The 18,838-nt window shown below is 46.4% G+C and overlaps 2 protein-coding genes across 2 annotated transcripts in view; one reads left to right on the top strand and one right to left on the bottom strand.

Annotated features, from left to right (window-relative positions):
- Positions 1 to 4,380: 4,380 nt before the first annotated feature.
- Positions 4,381 to 16,088, bottom strand: T265_04867 (hypothetical protein; the record flags this gene model as incomplete). The annotated part of the gene is made up of 9 exons (XM_009169721.1): positions 4,381 to 4,611; positions 5,454 to 5,522; positions 7,950 to 8,221; positions 9,351 to 9,471; positions 10,303 to 10,470; positions 13,254 to 13,340; positions 13,376 to 13,446; positions 14,771 to 15,017; positions 15,948 to 16,088. The coding sequence occupies 9 exons, from the start codon at positions 16,035 to 16,037 to the stop codon at positions 4,462 to 4,464; spliced, it is 1,275 nt and encodes a 424-aa protein (XP_009167985.1).
- A 2,537-nt stretch (positions 16,089 to 18,625) lies between these two features.
- The window catches only part of T265_04866 (hypothetical protein), a gene marked incomplete at both ends in the record, with an annotated part of 8,516 nt that continues 8,303 nt past the window's right edge, over positions 18,626 to 18,838 (top strand). Inside the window, one exon of the mRNA XM_009169720.1 lies at positions 18,626 to 18,821. Within this exon, the coding sequence (XP_009167984.1) occupies positions 18,626 to 18,821 (196 nt within the window). The remainder of the gene's footprint in view (positions 18,822 to 18,838) is intronic.

The following is an 18,838-nucleotide window of genomic DNA, read 5'->3' as shown; positions in this document are numbered from 1 at the left end:
AGAAACCAAGCAGTCTCCGTCAGATCTCCATAGTACTCCCTAACTCGAGACTGGTCCCCTGTTGTGGTCTCTGAAGACGTCGGACAGGCATGAACACGTCTGCTCGTTTAGACCTCGCAATTCTGCTGCGCCCGGCGTGCGTAGATGGAGTATTGATAACAAGGCTTTGTCCTGGGTTAAGATCCCTTTGTGGCACTGTTGGTAAGGGCGGAACTCGATTAGGTGTGGACTAATGTGAATGATTGTGCCAGGAGAGAAAGAGGGTTGTCCACACCGCGGCGGTGTGAATTTTTGATAAATGTGGAGCCCGACCTGGGCGTAATACACTACCTGTAAGGTTGATGAAAACTATTCGGCAACTCACGACCGGTCTTACCCTTCCTGGGGCTCACTAGTAGGTGCAATAGACGTCGGACAGACATGAACACGTCTGCTCGTTTAGATCTCGCAATTCTGCTGCGCCCGGCGTGCGTAGGTGGAGTATTGATAACAAGGCTTTGTCCTGGGTTAAGATCCCTTTGTGGCACTGTTGGTAAGGGCGGAACTCGATTAGGTGTGGACTAATGTGAATGATTGTGCCAGGAGAGAAAGAGGGTTGTCCACACCGCGGCGGTGTGAATTTTTGATAAATGTGGAGCCCGACCTGGGCGTAATACACTACCTGTAAGGTTGATGAAAACTATTCGGCAACTCACGACCGGTCTTACCCTTCCTGGGGCTCACTAGGTAGGTGCAATCCCCCGGTAAGAACGTAAACAAAGGATTCAGCTGGGTTCCGGGTAAGTCCTCCGTCATATCCAAATTGATATAAGCGGATTTCTTTTTCCACAAGCTACTGGTTTATCTGGTGGCGGCTGCCTATCCCAGCGCATTTATTTACCAGTTGCGGGTTTTGCCGAATAATGAATGGAACACAGGATTTCGGGGCTAGGTGGATTTTGGAGGCCACTGTCCGACCGAATTCTACGTGGGATGGTATCCCCAGAGCGATAGGTAAAGTTTACATTACAAAATACAATGTACAGGAAATCAGATCAGGCCTCTTTGCGATGATTTCGAAGATACCTACTCAATATTCCGTAGATTTTTGCTGATACTTATCACCCATATCGGAACACGACATCATTAGACGTCAGACGAATTTGGGCATCAGCTGTCCCGCCCACCATGTAACCAAGACGTTCGCTTTGAAGCAGCAGTCGTGAAATCTGGTGCGATTGCGGGTGAACTAGTACAAGTTGCAATGTGTTGAAGGCAGTCTGCGCCGGAGGACACCGAATAGTCTGACAAAATACCTCCGTAAGGCTTTTTCGCCATGAGTCTGTTCTCAAAGGCTGGCGAACGGTACGCAGGAATACTTGGGGCTTTCCAACTACCTAGGAGCGAACGCCAGATAACATTTTGATTAGCTACGGACACCCTATGCAAAACACCGATGCACTCAACAGCTCTGAAAACGTCCAGTTGTAGTACCCTCCTCCTGGTGCCTAGCTGCCATGCCACCCGAAGGAAGCACAAGGGCCGGGATACTGCCAGGTTGCCCGAGCCTAGACACGGGAAGTCGAGAGACAGAGGTCGGGTTCGAAGCACGGACCTTCCGGTCAGTAAATTCGCGCTCTAACCACTTGGGCCATCTCATCCATCTGTGAGCTGACGTCGCTGACCTTAAACCATGAGACCACAGGTTTGATATCACTCCCATTTAGTTGACTGATGTTGTACTCACACCTATTATACTGGCCCGGGTGGACCTGCTTGACCTTAGGACGGTTTAACCGATCGACTCTGACGACGCCCCAGCCACCTGGTAAACTGAATAAGATGAACAGAGTGGGCAAAACGCAGGATCAACGAACATGCTATAATGTTAGACAGGAGGATTTAGACTAAATTACTTCAGTGATTGCAAAGACGTTTTCGAAAACTGTCAAGAAATAGTTTTGGTTTTCCAGGATTACTTTTGTACCCCGGAGCTTCCAAATATCTCCGGATTGCCGGCCTTTTAACCTATAATAAACTAATCACGGTTAGAGCTGCATTTTCCCCCGTCTAACCAGCAACCAGTCCAGTTTAGTTAACCTAACTACAGCTTATTCGTCGCTATTTGAAAACCCGTGTTAGTTGACAGTTGAGCAGAATCGACTCTTGTTGGCCTCGGTCCGCTCCAGCTCAACCAGGTGTCCGTTGGAGTGCACGTTTACCGTCTTCGCTATTCTGCGCTCGGGGCAACCCAGTCAGCGAATTAACGTCACCGAACGATTTGACTGGGCAACTTGCCGATGTGATAGAGAGACCGAGTAAACCGGGTCGCTGTCAAAGCCTACCAAACACACCAGGGGACCCGAATGCTTTTTCGGTGTGGTATACAGTGAGTGAGCGTGACGTTGTTACGGACCGTATATGGCGGATTCATCCATCTGAAGGCAGATCGCTAAGCAAATTTAAGCTACTGCTAGACGCAATCCTGCACCATATCCGTTATCTATGCCTGAAGCCGTAGCAAGCTTTCGGTGCCTAGCTACCACCCGAAAGAAGCCCAAGCCTAGACAGGAGAAGTCGAGACGCAGAGGCCGCGTTCGAAACATGGACCCTGCGGTCAGTAAATTTGCGTTCTAACCACTGGGCCACCAAGCTGGTCAAGAAAGATGACCATTTCACGAGGTTCACCGGTGATGTCAATCAGGAATGCGAGCGTTTCATGACGGAGAACCATTTCACGTACCTCATTTCCGTATCCGGTCTCCAGTCCTCCCGAGATGCATATATCAGAATCCGGTTGTTTCACAGAATTGAACAGGATGTTGGTATGAAGTTGTAAAGCCTCACCAGCGAACGCCATATCAACGTCAAGCACGATACGTCTATGATCGGTCAGTCACCTTCCACTTCCAGCGCGTTTATTCACGCAACCAACCCCAACGTACCAAGGAAGCCTGGTGAAAAACACTGCAAACCTCCCACAAGTTGCCGGCATTGTGGTGATTGACATTTTGCTCGTTGTTACCGTTTCATGCGTCATGAATGATCCAGGTGCAGTCATCGTGGCCACAAAACAGCTACACGTCGACAGGATTATGCCACCGTACAGTTCACAAGCCTCGATCCAACTGAGTGAGGGCGATATTCAAAGTTGATCTCACTTGTCGAAGGAAGTTTGTTTCGGTGCGTATCAACAGCACCCTAGTGTGTTTCCAGCTTGATACGGGACGTACGGTCTTCAAACATGCCTATAGGAATTCGACCCGAAGTCGTAGAACACTATACGGATCTCCGTGACGGACAAAGTAAATGCATGAGTCTCACAGACCAAGATTGTGCTGTTTTTTGTTTAGCAAACACCAACTAAACAGCTACAAACTATTGGACAGGAAAGTAAGCATCTCATATGCAGTTTTCAAAAAGTGAACATCCTCACGCATCTTGAATTTTCATGGATATTTATTGACTGTCACGCAATCGTAAACGAACACTGCAAAGCAGTTTTACAGGTTCCGTAGTAAACTCCACCTTCCATTGGAAACAAGGCGGAGTTACAAGAAAACCACATGCTACTCACGTGCCTCATCAGTAGCATCAGCCGTTACATTTGTAGCACCGGAAAGGCATATCAGTGAGTCTTAAAGGACGTGTGTATCATGCTACATTGCAGGCTGTGTTGTTGTACGGCTGAGATACTTGGCAAATTCGGGTGAAGGGTCTGAGACAAATTCAAGTCTCTGACCACCGACATCTCCGAACTATAGCTGGAATCGGCTGGAACTAGCGAATTCGCCATGTGATCAATAAATGGGTTTTCGGTAAACCAGAAGTCGCTTTCCCCAAAGACTGCACTACCAGCTAAGTTGGCTGGGCTATGTTTTACGTATGTTCCGTCACCGCCAGCGTTGTTTACCGTGTTTGATTTGGAGTGGTGGGTTCATACAGGACGGAGTCCATGTGACCCTCCCTGTGCTTTGCTGGAGACACTGAACGATAAGACGACTAACCGATGTCAGTGGCCTTCATGTTGTCATTTGTGTCCGGATTGGGGGGGGGGGAAGGCACCGTCGCCCTGGGAGTGTATGTCACGAATTCCTCTGGTTCGTTAAATGACCGAATATCGGGGGGGGGGGGGGGGGGTGAAGGCACCGTCGCCCTGGGAGTGTATGTCACGAATTCCTCTGGTTCGTTAAATGACCGAATATCATAGTCCGTGCATATCCTACTACTCCCTTGGTATACTACGTGCAACTTTACCTCTAAGTTAGAGGCGGTTGTTAACAATTCAGCGTAGCATTCTATAGCGTTGTGCCAAACGAAATCAAGGTGTGCTTTTGTGCACTGGGTGGATTTTTAGCTTGTCTTACGCCTCCCTCAAAGCCAGAGACCTCCAATGTCATGGCTTGAATGAAGTGAAATACAAAGTCATCCGTAGGAACAAACAAAATTGGCGCGAAGTATGCAAAAAAATGTCCAGTATCATCAGGATACATCGCCGTTCTTAGTATCCACCGGAAGAGTTTCATAATCTGTTGTATTCATGTCAGTCAAACCAAGATCCTCATTCTCCGCTGGGCTGCGTTCATAGTCTTCCACCGTCAACTCAGGGTCAGGATCTGGGGCGTATAAGTTCTAAAAGGTGTGAAAGTGACAGTAGCGAGTCCAGTTAGTTTATTCGTTCCAAAAAATATGTACGGCAGTGTGATGGCAGCGAATGTTGAACAAAAGAAAAAACCAAGGCCATTTGGAGTGGGAAGAATTATGCTAGAAGGACGTGGGTCGGTGAAAAGGACAGCACAACGTTCGGTGCGAGAACTTTGTTTTGAGCTAAGGCCCTGACGATCGGATGGCATTATCCTCTGATCAGTGATCGAGATACAAGTAGCAGTATGGAGTCAACCTGATGTATGAGCGTTCCAACAAATCCCCTCAAAAATGCTCAAATCGAGGATATTCACCCAAATAGGGGATCCGGTGCAACTACAAGTGTGATTGACGTTCGATGAAACACAAACAGCCAGTTGTTTGTGCGCCCACCTGCTTATGGGGAGCGAAGGATTTTGTCCAATTTCGATAGTTTGCTCTGGACTCTGTAAATAATTGCACCCGAAATCCGCCGGACCCATTCTTCTCTGCATTAAAAATTATCAACTCATGTTTGATACCTAATACCCTCTAGTCGCTGATGTTTACGACAAAGTGTACACAATCCGAGTTTGCCTTACCGTTGTTGAACAACAACCGCTTCGGAAACCCATTGATAGGAAGTTACGCCACGTTTCTGTCAGTAAAAGCACACTCGTACAAACAAGGTTGCAAGTTTGTCAAAACGATTAAACGTAATCCTACGACTATACCAGTACGGTATCCTTCGTTGGAACCGAACGTACCACGAATAGGGGAGGGAACACTTCATGAGATACAAGCCTACACCTCAGCATTGGCGGTGACGTGCGTCGTAATTCAATACCTACCTGAAGGTAGCTGTTTCCAGCAGGATCTCTCATTTCAAAGGTAACGCCCAAATGTTCCCCGTTCGCAATCTGAAAACCAGTATCAGTGGTGAATGGACGGCAATAAGGTATGGAGAAATTGAAGGTAGTTGAACGTCCGATAGTCATCTGTGTGACTGACCTTTTTTAGCCCATCGATTATTATACTCAGTTTGCCACCCTTTTCATCCACTGAAGCACTATCGCCGAGAACAAAAGGGTTAGCGCCGATAAGCTGTTTTGGATGGAAAAAAGGGACAGAACACAAGTAATTAGGTTCCACCTGATGATCAAATAAAAGTAAATCCTTCGGTGCCTATTACGTTGTTTATGTGAACGAGTCCAATCTCATACGCACCGTATGCCTTAGATATACCTTGCTAACGAGCGGTCATCACCCCAGTACGTACAGCAATTTTCCACAACGGGGAGACCCCTTTGAAGTATAAATTATGCACCATCCATCTATTGAGGATGGACTGAAATCATGTAAAACGACGTTACGGTGAGGCTAATCTGAAGCGAATAATGACGGGATCGGTCTACATGTTTCGTTCCAGCTGACTGTCCTGAAGACAAAAGAGGCTAATAAGATTTGTGCTCACTTCTGAGTTCTGCAGAACACCCTCTGCTGGTCTCTATTGGAGAGATTGTGAAATAGGTCATGGCTGACAGGGAATGCTGCTGAGGAATCAGTGGAGACAAAATCCGTTGAAACGAGTTCTGCAGTTAGGACAAGTTGCAGCATGTTGGAATATCGATATCCCGGGTACGTTTATTGGTGGTTGGTCAGGTCGCTACTGAGTTGTTCACAGAGCTTCGCAACTGAGTAGCAAACGTTTCGTCACAATTCGACAGGATGCCTGTGCTGATGCCTCCACTGGTCAACTACCAATGTACAGACTCAAACTTGAAGGTAGGTGGGTCCAAAACCAATACATTAGATGCGGCACTTCAGCCTAGGCTCAAAGCTTGGAACTTTTGCTTAGCCTTTACAATAGGTATCAAAATGGTCAGCAATAACGCCTATACCTTCAGACACTCGGGCGATCTGGATAGAAACTGACGAAGAGACTGGACCTTACCGTGATGTGACGATTTGCGTACCTCAGCGATCCATTGAGCTATGCTGGGGAGTGTCCCGCGACACTCATAGAGTCTCTCATAACAGGTTGGTCAATACTTAGAAGTCTGACGAACACAGTCTCTTGGCCCTCCAGGTTGGGGGTTGGAACATGTGGCGACTTGTTCCGTAGAAATGGTAATGTATCTGCATTTCCTGCCAAACACCGCTGTCTTGCGGTTAGGCTTTTGAGCCAAAGGCTTTGGTTGAGGACCCTAATCGTCCTCCTGTCTAGGTGTGGGCGCCCTGGAAGTATCCCAGCCCTTGTACAACCATGAACTGTACACACACAAATAAACTCATGCCACATCGGTCGTCGCGTGGTGCCATCAGCCGGGTCGCCTTGCTTGCTGCATACAGCAGAGCGGGTAAGCGAAAACAGGCTACTGCTGACGCCTCCCTTCTTTCTTCTTCACATACTTTTTCTTCCCCCCCTCCCCACCCCATTAATAACTCTCTCCTTGTAGACTCAGTACTTAAGACTAATGACTAGGTTCGTCATGCATCGGTTTTGCGTGCAGTATCTGCTCGTCACATGGCGCCAACATCTTCAGGAATCTTCAAGTCAGTCCTCAATAACGCTAATACCTAATAGGGAATCAGTAACATTCTCTTATGAGGCAACAGCGACCATATGGACGACAAAAAGAACAATGGGACATGGAAATAGACATAGGAAGCGGTAAAGAGTATGGCCATTGGCTTATACGGCAAGCCTCTCCGAAGCTACGCACCCGTTTATCATGAATCCATTTGGAGGGATTACCAGAAATTGTGGGAGCGGTTTAGAGATTAGAGTCATGCTTCAGAGAACGGAAAAACGAACATCGGATGTTGGACATTTCAGTCAACGGCAAACCCAAAACTTTTCTTTGTCTTTCACATTACCGACGCTAATGTCGCAAATCACCCCATACAACAAAACAATGTGCAGATATTTCACCGGTGTGGGAAACAGCCAGCACCGTATCGAAGACATAAAACCCTGAGAGTAGCTGACTGTCCTGTTGGCTCAGTCACTTCGGCCATCAGTATTGCGTTTGGCTTGCATCTGTAAAAGATTTTTCTTGCCATTAGTGGGTCAATGGTAGAGAAGATAAATTTCTTGAACAGTCCTACAGTAAGGAACAGTGTATTGATCTCGTAGAAGAGACGGGTAAAGAGCTCTCTCAAGGAGGAAGCAGCTGACGGGGGACGCTACTTTGGACTCTACACGAGATTAACGTTATTCAGAATAAATTTCTGGCTGATACCCACAGCGTCTGCTGAAGAAAACCCACTAAAGGTTAACAAGTAAAACGATGGAACTACACGTCTGAAAAAAGCTTCCGTAGGCTCTGAAGAGAAAAACAGACCTGGTCCCTGATTGCCAACAACAGTCCTTCCAGTGTAGTGAAACGGCCACCAAGCGTTCCACCCATTGACTCTAGATCCAATTCAGGTATCCGCACACCGGCTGTCTCTGAGACCAACACATCCCGAGACAGATCACTAGGATGTGTCAGTCGGAGTCGATAGCGACGCCCCAATGCTGAAATACCACCGCCAGACTTGACTTCACTGTCCTTCCGTCCGCATGCTGGACACACAGTAGCCATGAGTACAATTTGTTTGAAATGTGGGATATCTATGGTGAAAGGCAGAAACGTATCGCGGGTTATCAGAGAATCAATAACGAAGTGATAGATGCAGACAGATGTAACACAGAACGATCGGAGGAATCTGTGCTGATTTATTAGTATGTTCATCTACAAACTTGTCTTGAGGGTGATAAGAATGCGCCAAAGGGAGGCCTGAAGTACAATGCCTCATGGGACATTAATTAGGTAGAGTCAGTACACCTGGCGATTAATCAATATCCAGTAATGCGTAGGACAGGCGCAACAAACCTGAAGCTCCGGTAGCATAGCTAAGTGTACTGCTCATCACTCACTTTTTGGAAGAGAAAAGAGGAATCGCCTCGCACTGGCGCCTCCCACAAACTTACTGGGACCCTTAGCTATACTCCATCTCCAAAGTTTACAAGTGTTACGGTGGGGCCATTTCATTGTGTTGTGTGAACGCTCGAGGCGGAAATCTCGACCATAAGGTCCACTCTCAACACTCCGACAAGGCAGAGTATTTTAGCTCCCATGCTTCCAGTAGACGACTGCACCTATACGCTGAACGGATGCAGCATATGAGTGAATAGGTTTGATCTGTTGCCGATGACAGGTTAACTGGAGGTTTTCAGAGCTAAACTAAATTTTCGGGTGGGCATAGTGAATCAATCAATGACGGAATTAAGAAGTACGTCGGGGTTGTAAAACAAATATGACAACCCTATCAGGAAGAAAGAAAGAAATCTCTCAGCTATAGCACCCTTTCGGTGCCTAGCTGCCACGCAACCCGAAGGAAACATGAGGGCTTGGATACTGCCAGGTTGCCCAAGCCTATACAGGGGAAGTCGAGAGGCACCAGGGAAAAGGAAATTAAGGTCCTCCTGAAGAGGGAGCCTATTGGAGAGGCCCTAAACTAGAATATGGCTCACGGAGGGTTATTATGACCTTTCGAAGGAATGAGCTTCGCCTTGATGTGATCTCTCTCTACCATAAAGCTTACATCTTCAGGCATTAAGCAACAGCTGTGAAGTTTTTTTTGAACAAACAGTGAATTTCTACAGCTACAAACCGGGAACCTTAAGCGCCTATAGCAAACTAATTTTTCACGCTAGACAGACTTTGTGAGATATCAAAAACTAACGCTCAAACGCGTACCAACCAACTTCATGTTCGTGTCCGATGGTGCATTACAGTCGGGACAATTGGTTTTGAACGTTACCACTTCATCCACACCCAAACGACCGTTGACTGACTCCACTGGGTTTGAACCCGTTGCCTGTGTAGAGCAACATAATAACAAACCAAGTAACGAAGAAACAACAAAATAACGTAGCGTAAAAAGCATGACAAAAATAACGGAACGTACAGCACATCAGAAAACCATTTCCATCAATCATCATCATCATCAATAACAACAGCATGACATCAGCACTGATGCTCCACTGGTGTACAAACGATTTATGTAAAAGCTTTATTGTGAAGAAAAGAATAAGGGTGGATAGTGAAGGGACTTGGTGCTAGCCTACCACAATCATTTCGAGTTACCTACACTTCCAAACACTCATTCAAGCAATCTGGATAGAAAATGACAACAAGAACACCGTTGACATCGATTGGCAGCCACATCTTGAGGCGTGTCCGACCGGTCGCAGTGGGGATCAGGTGGACCCCATTCTAGAAAGCGTGTCGCACCAACGTCACCCAGACTTTTCGTAACCTCTTTCACACCCCTCTGCTACGTCAAGGGTTGGCCACCTTTCTACTTCCGCCACTCTGAATTGGGCATGGAAAACAAACTCTCTTTGGCAAACGATGACTCGGTATGCGCGACATGACCTAACCAACGCAGCTTCTACTATTGGACACATTCTTTAATGGAAGTCCTCGTCGCACAACCAGAACCTAGCTTTCTAACTGCCTCATCACGGATTTGCCGACACTAAACCACACGAGCTATGGTTCTGAGACAACGATTGTCAAACACTTGAAGACGTTTCAGTTCCGCTGCTCCAACAGGCCAATTTCTACAGCCATACAACAAAACAGCTCGCACCGTAGCCTGATACACACATCCCTTGATGTCACCAATAAACAAATTTAGACATACCTGGGCGTCATCCTGAGGTTTCGCATCATCGTCGGTATCATCCGAGCGAAATCCCATGGCGGTATCTTGCTCCTTTGTACGTGTGTACGAGCATATTTCCAACTGAGGGTCACTTTCAGGGGCTAGGAAATTCTCGATACAACCATTCCCTGAGGGATCATCCAAAACCTAAAGGGGTTGAGATTGAATGAGAGAAATGTCAAGTGCCTTCACTACATCGTCAAAGCACCCCTTCTACAATGAACAACCACGCACATTCTCGCTGTTCCGAAGATACCATGAAAGATTTAGGCCTTCATATATGGCTCCCAACACAGGTTGGGTGATTCACTTGTTCATTTTAGGGGTCAACTACTGAGAACTGTGCGGTTACTGCACAAGGATTCGCGGATTCAGCTGGCTCTGGTCTTAGAGTGACAAAGACGGTCGCTTGTTGGAACAACTGCTTAACTTGCACAGTAACAAAACAGCAGGGCAGTTTGTAAGAATGACATTAATATATGTTTTATATCCACCACAATAAGAGTCACGCAGGTGGCGACCGAACAAACGAACACAGGGCATCGATCACTGTATCTTTTAATATTCTCGAAGTTGAGACGTTTCCAGAACTCTGCTGATTACTGTTTAGGGGGAACACCCAAATGCATACGGACCTAAGGCAGTCAGTTTGTCGTGTGTAGCAGCTGGAACCACTGTACTCATGGTACAAGGTTTATAGCTGAAAATTTGAACTAAATCCACCCCAATGTGTTTCCTTGTGCGGGGGAGATTCGCACTAAAAGGAATTGTTCCTTGATTTTGAATTATTAGAAAAACCCTGTTATAGACCCTAACTAGACTGTTCACTTCACGATCTCGTCGTTTTTGAACTTCTCGCTTTTTTCACTTGTACAGAAGACTGATGCACCAAATTAAATCGGGTGTGAGCATCTGTACGTAGCAAGGTTAGCTTCTGCAATTGCACAGTTCTGATCGTGTCGTCCGTCCAATCTTTACTACTGACTTCTGATCTTTATCCGCAACGTACAACAAACGACACTTCACTGTTACGGTAGTGATCATCATCAGCAGCTATAAAAGCTTCGTAGATGCTGTACGGTGGTCATAGCTGCCACAGTTTCGTTCGCTGATAATCTAGAAAGATAGGGATGGACATGTACGCATTGGACGCCGTAGCTCACACAATCGATGCGTCACCGGGAGGCGGGAGGGGAAACAGTCCAGTTGCGTGTGAACCATTTAGCGCGCGACTGGGCTGATAATGTCTGATAATGTCTCTACCCATTGATGTGTTCCGTCTCGGAGTCCACATCCAGGGAAACTGTAATCACCAATGAAGTTCAGTTTGCTGGTAGTGGCTTCCCTATTTCAATGTCAAGTCACTGTTTGATCTCGCCTGGTTCGTTAGCACTCCTCGCGGAGTTGTGCAAAAAGGGACACCGAGCACGTGACCGCGCCAGCACAACCAGTGTGGCCAGTTCCTCTATCCTGGGTGAGTTATTTCTTATGAAAACCATTCAACGTACTTCATCATCGCCGGTCAAATGTTCCCACCAGACTCCCGCAATGCTCCGAAAGATACCCAATGGCCAAACAGTATGTTTTTGGCATCCTTAGCAAACAATGGCCATGTTTCTGGCCCATGCAACAATACGGGATGCATCGGAGTATTGTAAACTTGAGCCTTCAGGGATAAGCTGACGCCACGTCTGCGCCACAGGTGATTCAGGTTGACAAAATCTGCTCTGGCCCTCCCAATATCGTCCTTGGCTAGACCACTGTGACTGATACGGCTGCTCAGGTATACGAATTTGTCTAACTCAATCGCCTACATAATAAGAGCATCTTTGACGCCACAGCTATCAGGCTGATTGTGTGGTGTTCGCGTACCCTTCATAAGGAGAGGAATGACCGTCGATGTGCACCATTCTGCAGACACTTTCTCTTCTCCATATACAACTAATAAATTTTGTCAGGCGGGTAACCAGGGATTCTGCAACTTCTTTGAAGAGGGCATGAACTGAACCGCATCATTCTAGTGCCTTCTCAAATTTCAGCAGAGATATTTCATACCTTATTTCTGGGGGGGGGGGTTAAGGCTTACATCGAATTCGCACCGTCTCCAGGCCGGTGTTGCAGATAACAAGCTAAACTTTCTTCGTAGTAGTCGGTACAGTCTCCCGATAGGTGTTTTGGTGAGTGAATTACTGGGCCTTTTTCTACACATCGTTTCAGTAATCCCTGGTTTTCGGCAAGTGATGTAGGACACGGCTGTCCCCGGTGGCCTTCATTGTCCTCCAAAGTTCTCGGTCTTTAGTTACACTATCCATTGTTTGATGCTCGGGCGATTTGCGTGAGCCATTGCACTAGCAAGGTAACGCTGTGCGTATAGCACCATGTGATTTTTCCCTTTTGTCTACTGTTTGGTGCTTACTATCAATTGTTCGGCTCACAAGGCAGGCACAGTGATTGCTCCCAACGAAGTTAACCTGCTAACTGCACTTCATCATTTAAGACCATGCGGCAATGTCGAACAAGCACACAGGATGTTAAGCGTCCATTTTAGTATGGATTTCGATCAATATATGACCAGTAATTGGTCAGGGATGCCAGATGCGTATTGGTCTTTCCAAAATAAAACGAAAGATGTCGTTTGGCCTAAATGTTATATGCCACGCCTGCGTAGCTTCACCGCGAAGCTCAGTGTGCAGAGCGCTCTTTGATTAAGTGTCATTCACCTTGCCAAGACTGGTTTAACCTAAACCAGTGAGGTCAAGCGCATTCACCAACTACTTCAACCTTATCAAGAACAAGAATTCGGTCAAGAATTCAGCCGAGTCTATCGTCAACACCAATCTAATTTGTAGATGAATGTAGTTCACCAATAAGCTAGTCCTATTCCAACAAAACTCTCAAACAGTACAGAATGCTAACAAATTAAAACGTACAAAAGTGAATGGCCGCTCGACCAAAAACAAGCCACGTAACTGCCCGACAAATGCATCCAATTTATCCGCTATTTCCGGTTCAGCTTTCTGTAGAAAATGGAGTCAGCCGAAGATGTCCTTACTTTCCGTTCAGGCTGCCAACGCTCGATATTTTCGGCTATCTTTGACAAGACACCTTCGATTGTGGATAGGTCTGCAAACGAAGAAAAAGTGGACAAAGGCTAGTTTTTCTAGCGCCCGAACCCTTAAGTTCAGCTAACATTCACTAATTCGTGTCGTGCTAATTAAAGGCGCTTTCATAGTATGTCAACGTGTGGTGTCCAAGTAGATACCCTGGAACTATCCGCTGAAAACATATGGACCATGGCACCACATTCCTCTCTTAGTAGGCCTTGGTCACTTCAGTGAAAAATACCCTCTTCTCGACGAAGAATAGAGACCATATCATTAGCCTGCTCCCCCGACCTTCAGACAATCACATTACCATGAAGGAGAGGGCATTCAAGAACTGTTCTAGAGTGATGTTGGGATAGAGTGATCAGTAGACTGGAATGTACACAATTCCATGGCGGTGCTGAAGTTGTGGTCCATAAAAAGAGAAATAACACGGAGGGATTGGTTGATTTTCTATGGAGGTTGATGGTTGTGGAAGAGGAGAGGTTCTGATAAACTTCTCCGGTTAGAGATAAATGAGTTTCTCAGTGGGTTTATCGGTGAAAAGCCAGTATCGGTGATGCCTAACAGTGATACCATGGATGTTGACCAACTCAAAATGAGGCGACTAGTCAAATGAACCTGGCGAAAATCCATTTGCATACTTGCGTGTCCCGATACCCGTAATGAAGACACTTTATTTGAACTGGTCGTTGTGGTTTAACTCCAGTTTCTTCAGACCTAGAGAAAACAAGAATTGATTAACAGCTAGTAAGCAAGACGCCTTATAGAAGTTGCTAAGCGAAATGCCCATAGACAACTGTCAAAAGACCAACCATACTACAACCTCGGTATTTTTGGGATTGGCTAACGGCGATACTTGGCGGTTTGGTTGTTTCCAAGATCCTCCGAACTGTCTCGTCACTGTGGAGGAGGAACGTCACGGGTATATTCATAATGCACTATTCATAAGGTTGCTGAAAATTCTTTGACAGCCCACGACCGGTTTCGCCCTTCTTGGGGCTCATCAGGTAAGCGCAGTACCCGAGTTTCCACCAACCTTATGTTCGTGAAGGTTTTTCAGTTAGATGGATGGAAACTCGGAAGTACACAGGTCATTTTAAGACTGGCAGAACACATAACGGTCTGAGACCGTACTGAAAGCTCTCAACTTATGTAACCGCCCGAATGGTCAACAAAGATTTCACCAGTCGCCAAAGGAAGAATACCGCCAAGTTGGACATAACTTAAAAAACATGAACACTGTAAACATGTACGAATGCACGGCTGGAAACCGATCTCCATGAATCTGATGGCTCGTATGATGTGGATGAAGATGGAGAGCAAAATGACGAAAAACTAACCTCCCTCAGAAGTTGGAAATGACGCATCTAACTCGGGGATTGAAACAGTCGAGCCGGAAGGTCGTACAACTCGGCGGTTTAAGTCAGCAGTAGTCCGTACCTTTAGTGTGATCAGCTGTCCCTTGTCTTGAATACGGCTAGCTGGGTCAATCGTCCGATTTTCAAAACCACAATGGGGACATGAAAATGAGGATATCACCACTTCACGGAAGTATGCTATGCGGGTAAGCAACAGCCGGGTAGTGCCCTGGAAGATCGTAGAGAGTGGTGTAAAATAGGATGGAGTCAAAGTCAGTATGTGAGTAAGGAGCTAAACTGACAAGCACTCCTGGGTGAACGGACAACATCAACAATGAGCTAGTGTTACAAACCAAAACATACCACTGAAGCAAACTGCACATCAAAGACCACAGACAGAAATTCAAGTTTAGGTGGGAAGACCCACCGACAAAATGACGCGCACTGAACATCGAAACTGTGGCGGAATTTGTTATCCCGGTTACTTCTGGCCGCATGAAATCTCAGTAACAAAAGTCGCGATATTTCAAGAAACTTCAAGTTATTCGACAGATAACTTCACGTTCTTCAAGAAGATGCTGAAGAAAACCCGGATCATATCAGATCTTGGTAATATTGATCAGGCACAGGCTATATACTAAATAGATAAAACACAAGTTAACGTTTGTCGCAAAACCCAAATAACTCTATTTGTAGCCATCGAAAAACTTCCAGTCTTACAAGTTATGCTAGTTTATCAAAGCAACCCATGCGAAACTTCAAAATTAAAACTCTTGGGGACACCAATTTTAAGCAGGATCCGTACGCCTGGCTAGAGACTTGGTATGTGGTGTTTCGGAGCAACTCTCAAAAAAACAAACATCGGATTTCAGGATAGTTACTGTGACCCATTGATGCGTTGAGAGTGATGTCTAACTGGTGTGTCATTGGGATTTGTGAAAAAAAGTCACAAGGCGAAGGACAGTACCGAACAAAACTGTTACCTGTGGAGACGCTATTGCTCAAGTTTTTGGGTTCCACTAAAGTCCTCACAGTTTAGAGAGAATAAGATGGAAGATTTTAGTCACGAACCCGTTTCTCAATCTCTGTAGTGACTTGAGTGCATAGTGTGGGAAAATATACTGGTAATGCCAGCTGATCACTAGTTAGAGGTACTCACATTTTCGTGACAGTTGAGACAAAGGCTTTCCAACTCTGTTATTTCAGGCTGGTCGTCTGCTTTCAAATCTTGGATCGGAGTAGCAAGCATGAGGGAGTGCCGTACTTCTCTGAACTGATCGTCAGGTTACCGAAATCCCACTAGGCTGAAAAAAAGTAACAATTGTTGGATGAATGTTTCCTAGAAGTCGTGATAAAATCATTTGTGGGTTGCGATTAGTCAGAATGTTTTACAAAAATAAGATTGGAGTACAGATTGGAAATCCTATCAACAACGTAACCGAACATTCAAACCAAGTGAAGTGAACTTCCTGTCCATTCCGCTCCGTTTCGTTTAAGGTAGCTCGGGATAGCTCCGTCGTTAAAGCACACACTTACTGACCAGGAGGTCCGTGGTTCCAAATAAAACCCCGGCATTTCGACTGTTCCAGTCTTGGCTTGAGTGACTTGGCAGTATTTCAGCCCTCGTGCTCATCGGTACCCGTTTGCTGATTCCCACTGGGTTGCACTTTTGTTTGTATGTATTTCAGTCGTGTCGACAAAGCTCGCAATGTCCTGCCCGCAGTCAGTCGGGTAGTTTCCGTCCGTTCGCAGGTCCCCGTGTTGATTTCTGACGCAGAAGAATCGAACTTAGGAACTAGGTCGCGTTACTACGTATGTTGGAGGTAATAACAAATGTACACGACCTAAAGCGATAGCAGCTCAGATGAACAGGATTCACAATCAGCAACTGTGCATAAAAACAATAACTTATGTTGGTCAGACATCACGAATAGCTAGACATGTTCTCCATGAGGTTCAGACGAAAGCATGAATTAACCGTGATATATGCGTATTCATCACCATGGGATCCGCGCGATCTCCATTTTGCCTGGTTAGAGAATCTGTAATATACGACTTCTATTCAATGTTAATGGTGTTCTTATTGTCAGTTTCTACCCAGATTACCTGAGTGGGTGTTTGGATGTGTAAGAACCTCGGAATGATTGCGGTAAGCTAGCAACAAATCTTTACCCATCAGCTTCCATACTTTTCATCACAATAAAGTTTTAAATAAGGATGTGTAAGAACCTCGGAATGATTGCGGTAAGCTAGCAACAAACCTTTACCCATCAGCTTCCATACTTTTCATCACAATAAAGCTTTTAAATAAATCATGGTTGTACAGCAGCGAAACATCAGTGTTGAATGCTGACGTCGCGCTATCGATCACGACCATCACCATTTTCTGATTTACTGTCAATGGTAATGGTGATGATGCTTCTCACTGAGTGCAGATATAGTTCTGAGGCATCGATGTTAAAAATTGCTAATACAACTTGGTAGTTGTATTAGGTCTGATGGAAGTGTTTAAGTTCAGGCACGAACCTCAGAGGCCGGAATCACGTTTGATAATTTGCGTCAGTTTTGGCGCAGAAATGCTTACCACTGATTCTGAAGTCTTGCGTGTATCAAGCTACGGGAAGGTTTGTGTTGTTGTCCGGTTGCAAGAAACAGTCTTCGTCGACAGACGATGAGAGGCAACTCCCGATTTTTGACCACCGGTGTCTCATAAGTACTGCTGGTTTCGGATGACGTCAACGGATTCGTGACAGGGCGATTCGAAAACGGGGTTTTCAGTTATGCAGCAGGTGCTACAGTCACAATAATAGAAAATCGAATGCTTGGTGGTCTGATTGATGTCAGCTTAGACTGTCTAGTAAAGCGAAGGGATACCTACAGTACATTCTGTTGTGTTCTGAAGTCCTCTGGTGTCATAAGTGGCGGACATTTCACTCCGGGATGTTCTGTGGCTTAGTGGTTAGCGCACGGATTTACTGACCAGAAGGTCCTTGGTTCGAACCCGCCCTCTGCCTCGTGACTTCCTCTGTCTAGGCTTGGGTAACTTGACAGTATCCCAGCCCTCGCTCTTCCTTCGGGCCACATGGTAGGTAGCCAAAGAAATGGAAGAGGCCCAGAAAGCCGGTAATGCCCGGAGATTATTTCAGTTGATCCGTGCGACCGGTCCCCGGAAACCACCTGTGAGCGAAACCATCAAACACCAGAATGGAACGACCATCTCAAACAAAGAACGCCTCGACCGGTGGGCTGAATACTTCGAACAACTGTCGTGGCCAACAACCGGCACTCATCTAGAGCCCACAGGTGAAGTAGAACCCTGATCGGTGAACGTGGAACCACCTACGGCCTCGGAGGTTTACGACTGCATATGTTCTCTCAAGCGCCACCGAGCTCCCGGTCCGGATGACCTTCCACCCGCACTGTTCAAAACCGGGGGTGAAGTCCTCAGTCAGCGCCTGTCCGATCTGTTTGCTTGCATTTGGGAAGAGGAGTCTGTCCCAGACAAGTGGGGAGAATCGGTGATAGTGACCGTTTTCAAAAAAGGGACGCGTAGTGAGTGTGGTAACCACAGGGGGGTCAGCTTGACCCCGGTTGCAACGAGACTGTTGGCGTCAATTGTGCTTCGTCGCCTTACGGTGGCCCGCGAGATGCTGACTCGAGAGCAGCAAGTAGGATTCCGGTCTGGTAGGGGTTGCGTTGTCCAAATCGTCAAACCGCGTCAGGTGCTAGAACAACGCCATAAGTATAAACGACCCACGATTCTAGTATTCCTGGATTTCCGAGGCGCATTCGACTCGGTTGATCGGTCTTCTTCTTGAGACGCTTGCCCACCAAGGAATGCCCCGGAAGTTTGTAAACATAATACGTTCTTTGTATTCTCAGAGTTCCGGACGTGTGGGAGTGTACGGAGAGCTCCCCAAAAGCTTCCGTACACAAAGCGGTGTCCGTCAGGGATGCCCACTCTCTCCATTCCTTTTTAACTTCGTGATCGATGAAATAATGAAACGAACGCTGGAGGGTCTCCAAAACCCTGGTGTTCAAATAGCCTGT

This window comes from Opisthorchis viverrini, assembly GCF_000715545.1.
Source record: "Opisthorchis viverrini unplaced genomic scaffold opera_v5_84, whole genome shotgun sequence".
Classification (NCBI taxonomy): Eukaryota; Metazoa; Platyhelminthes; class Trematoda; order Opisthorchiida; family Opisthorchiidae; genus Opisthorchis; species Opisthorchis viverrini.
This window is presented reverse-complemented; position numbering and strand designations above follow the sequence as displayed.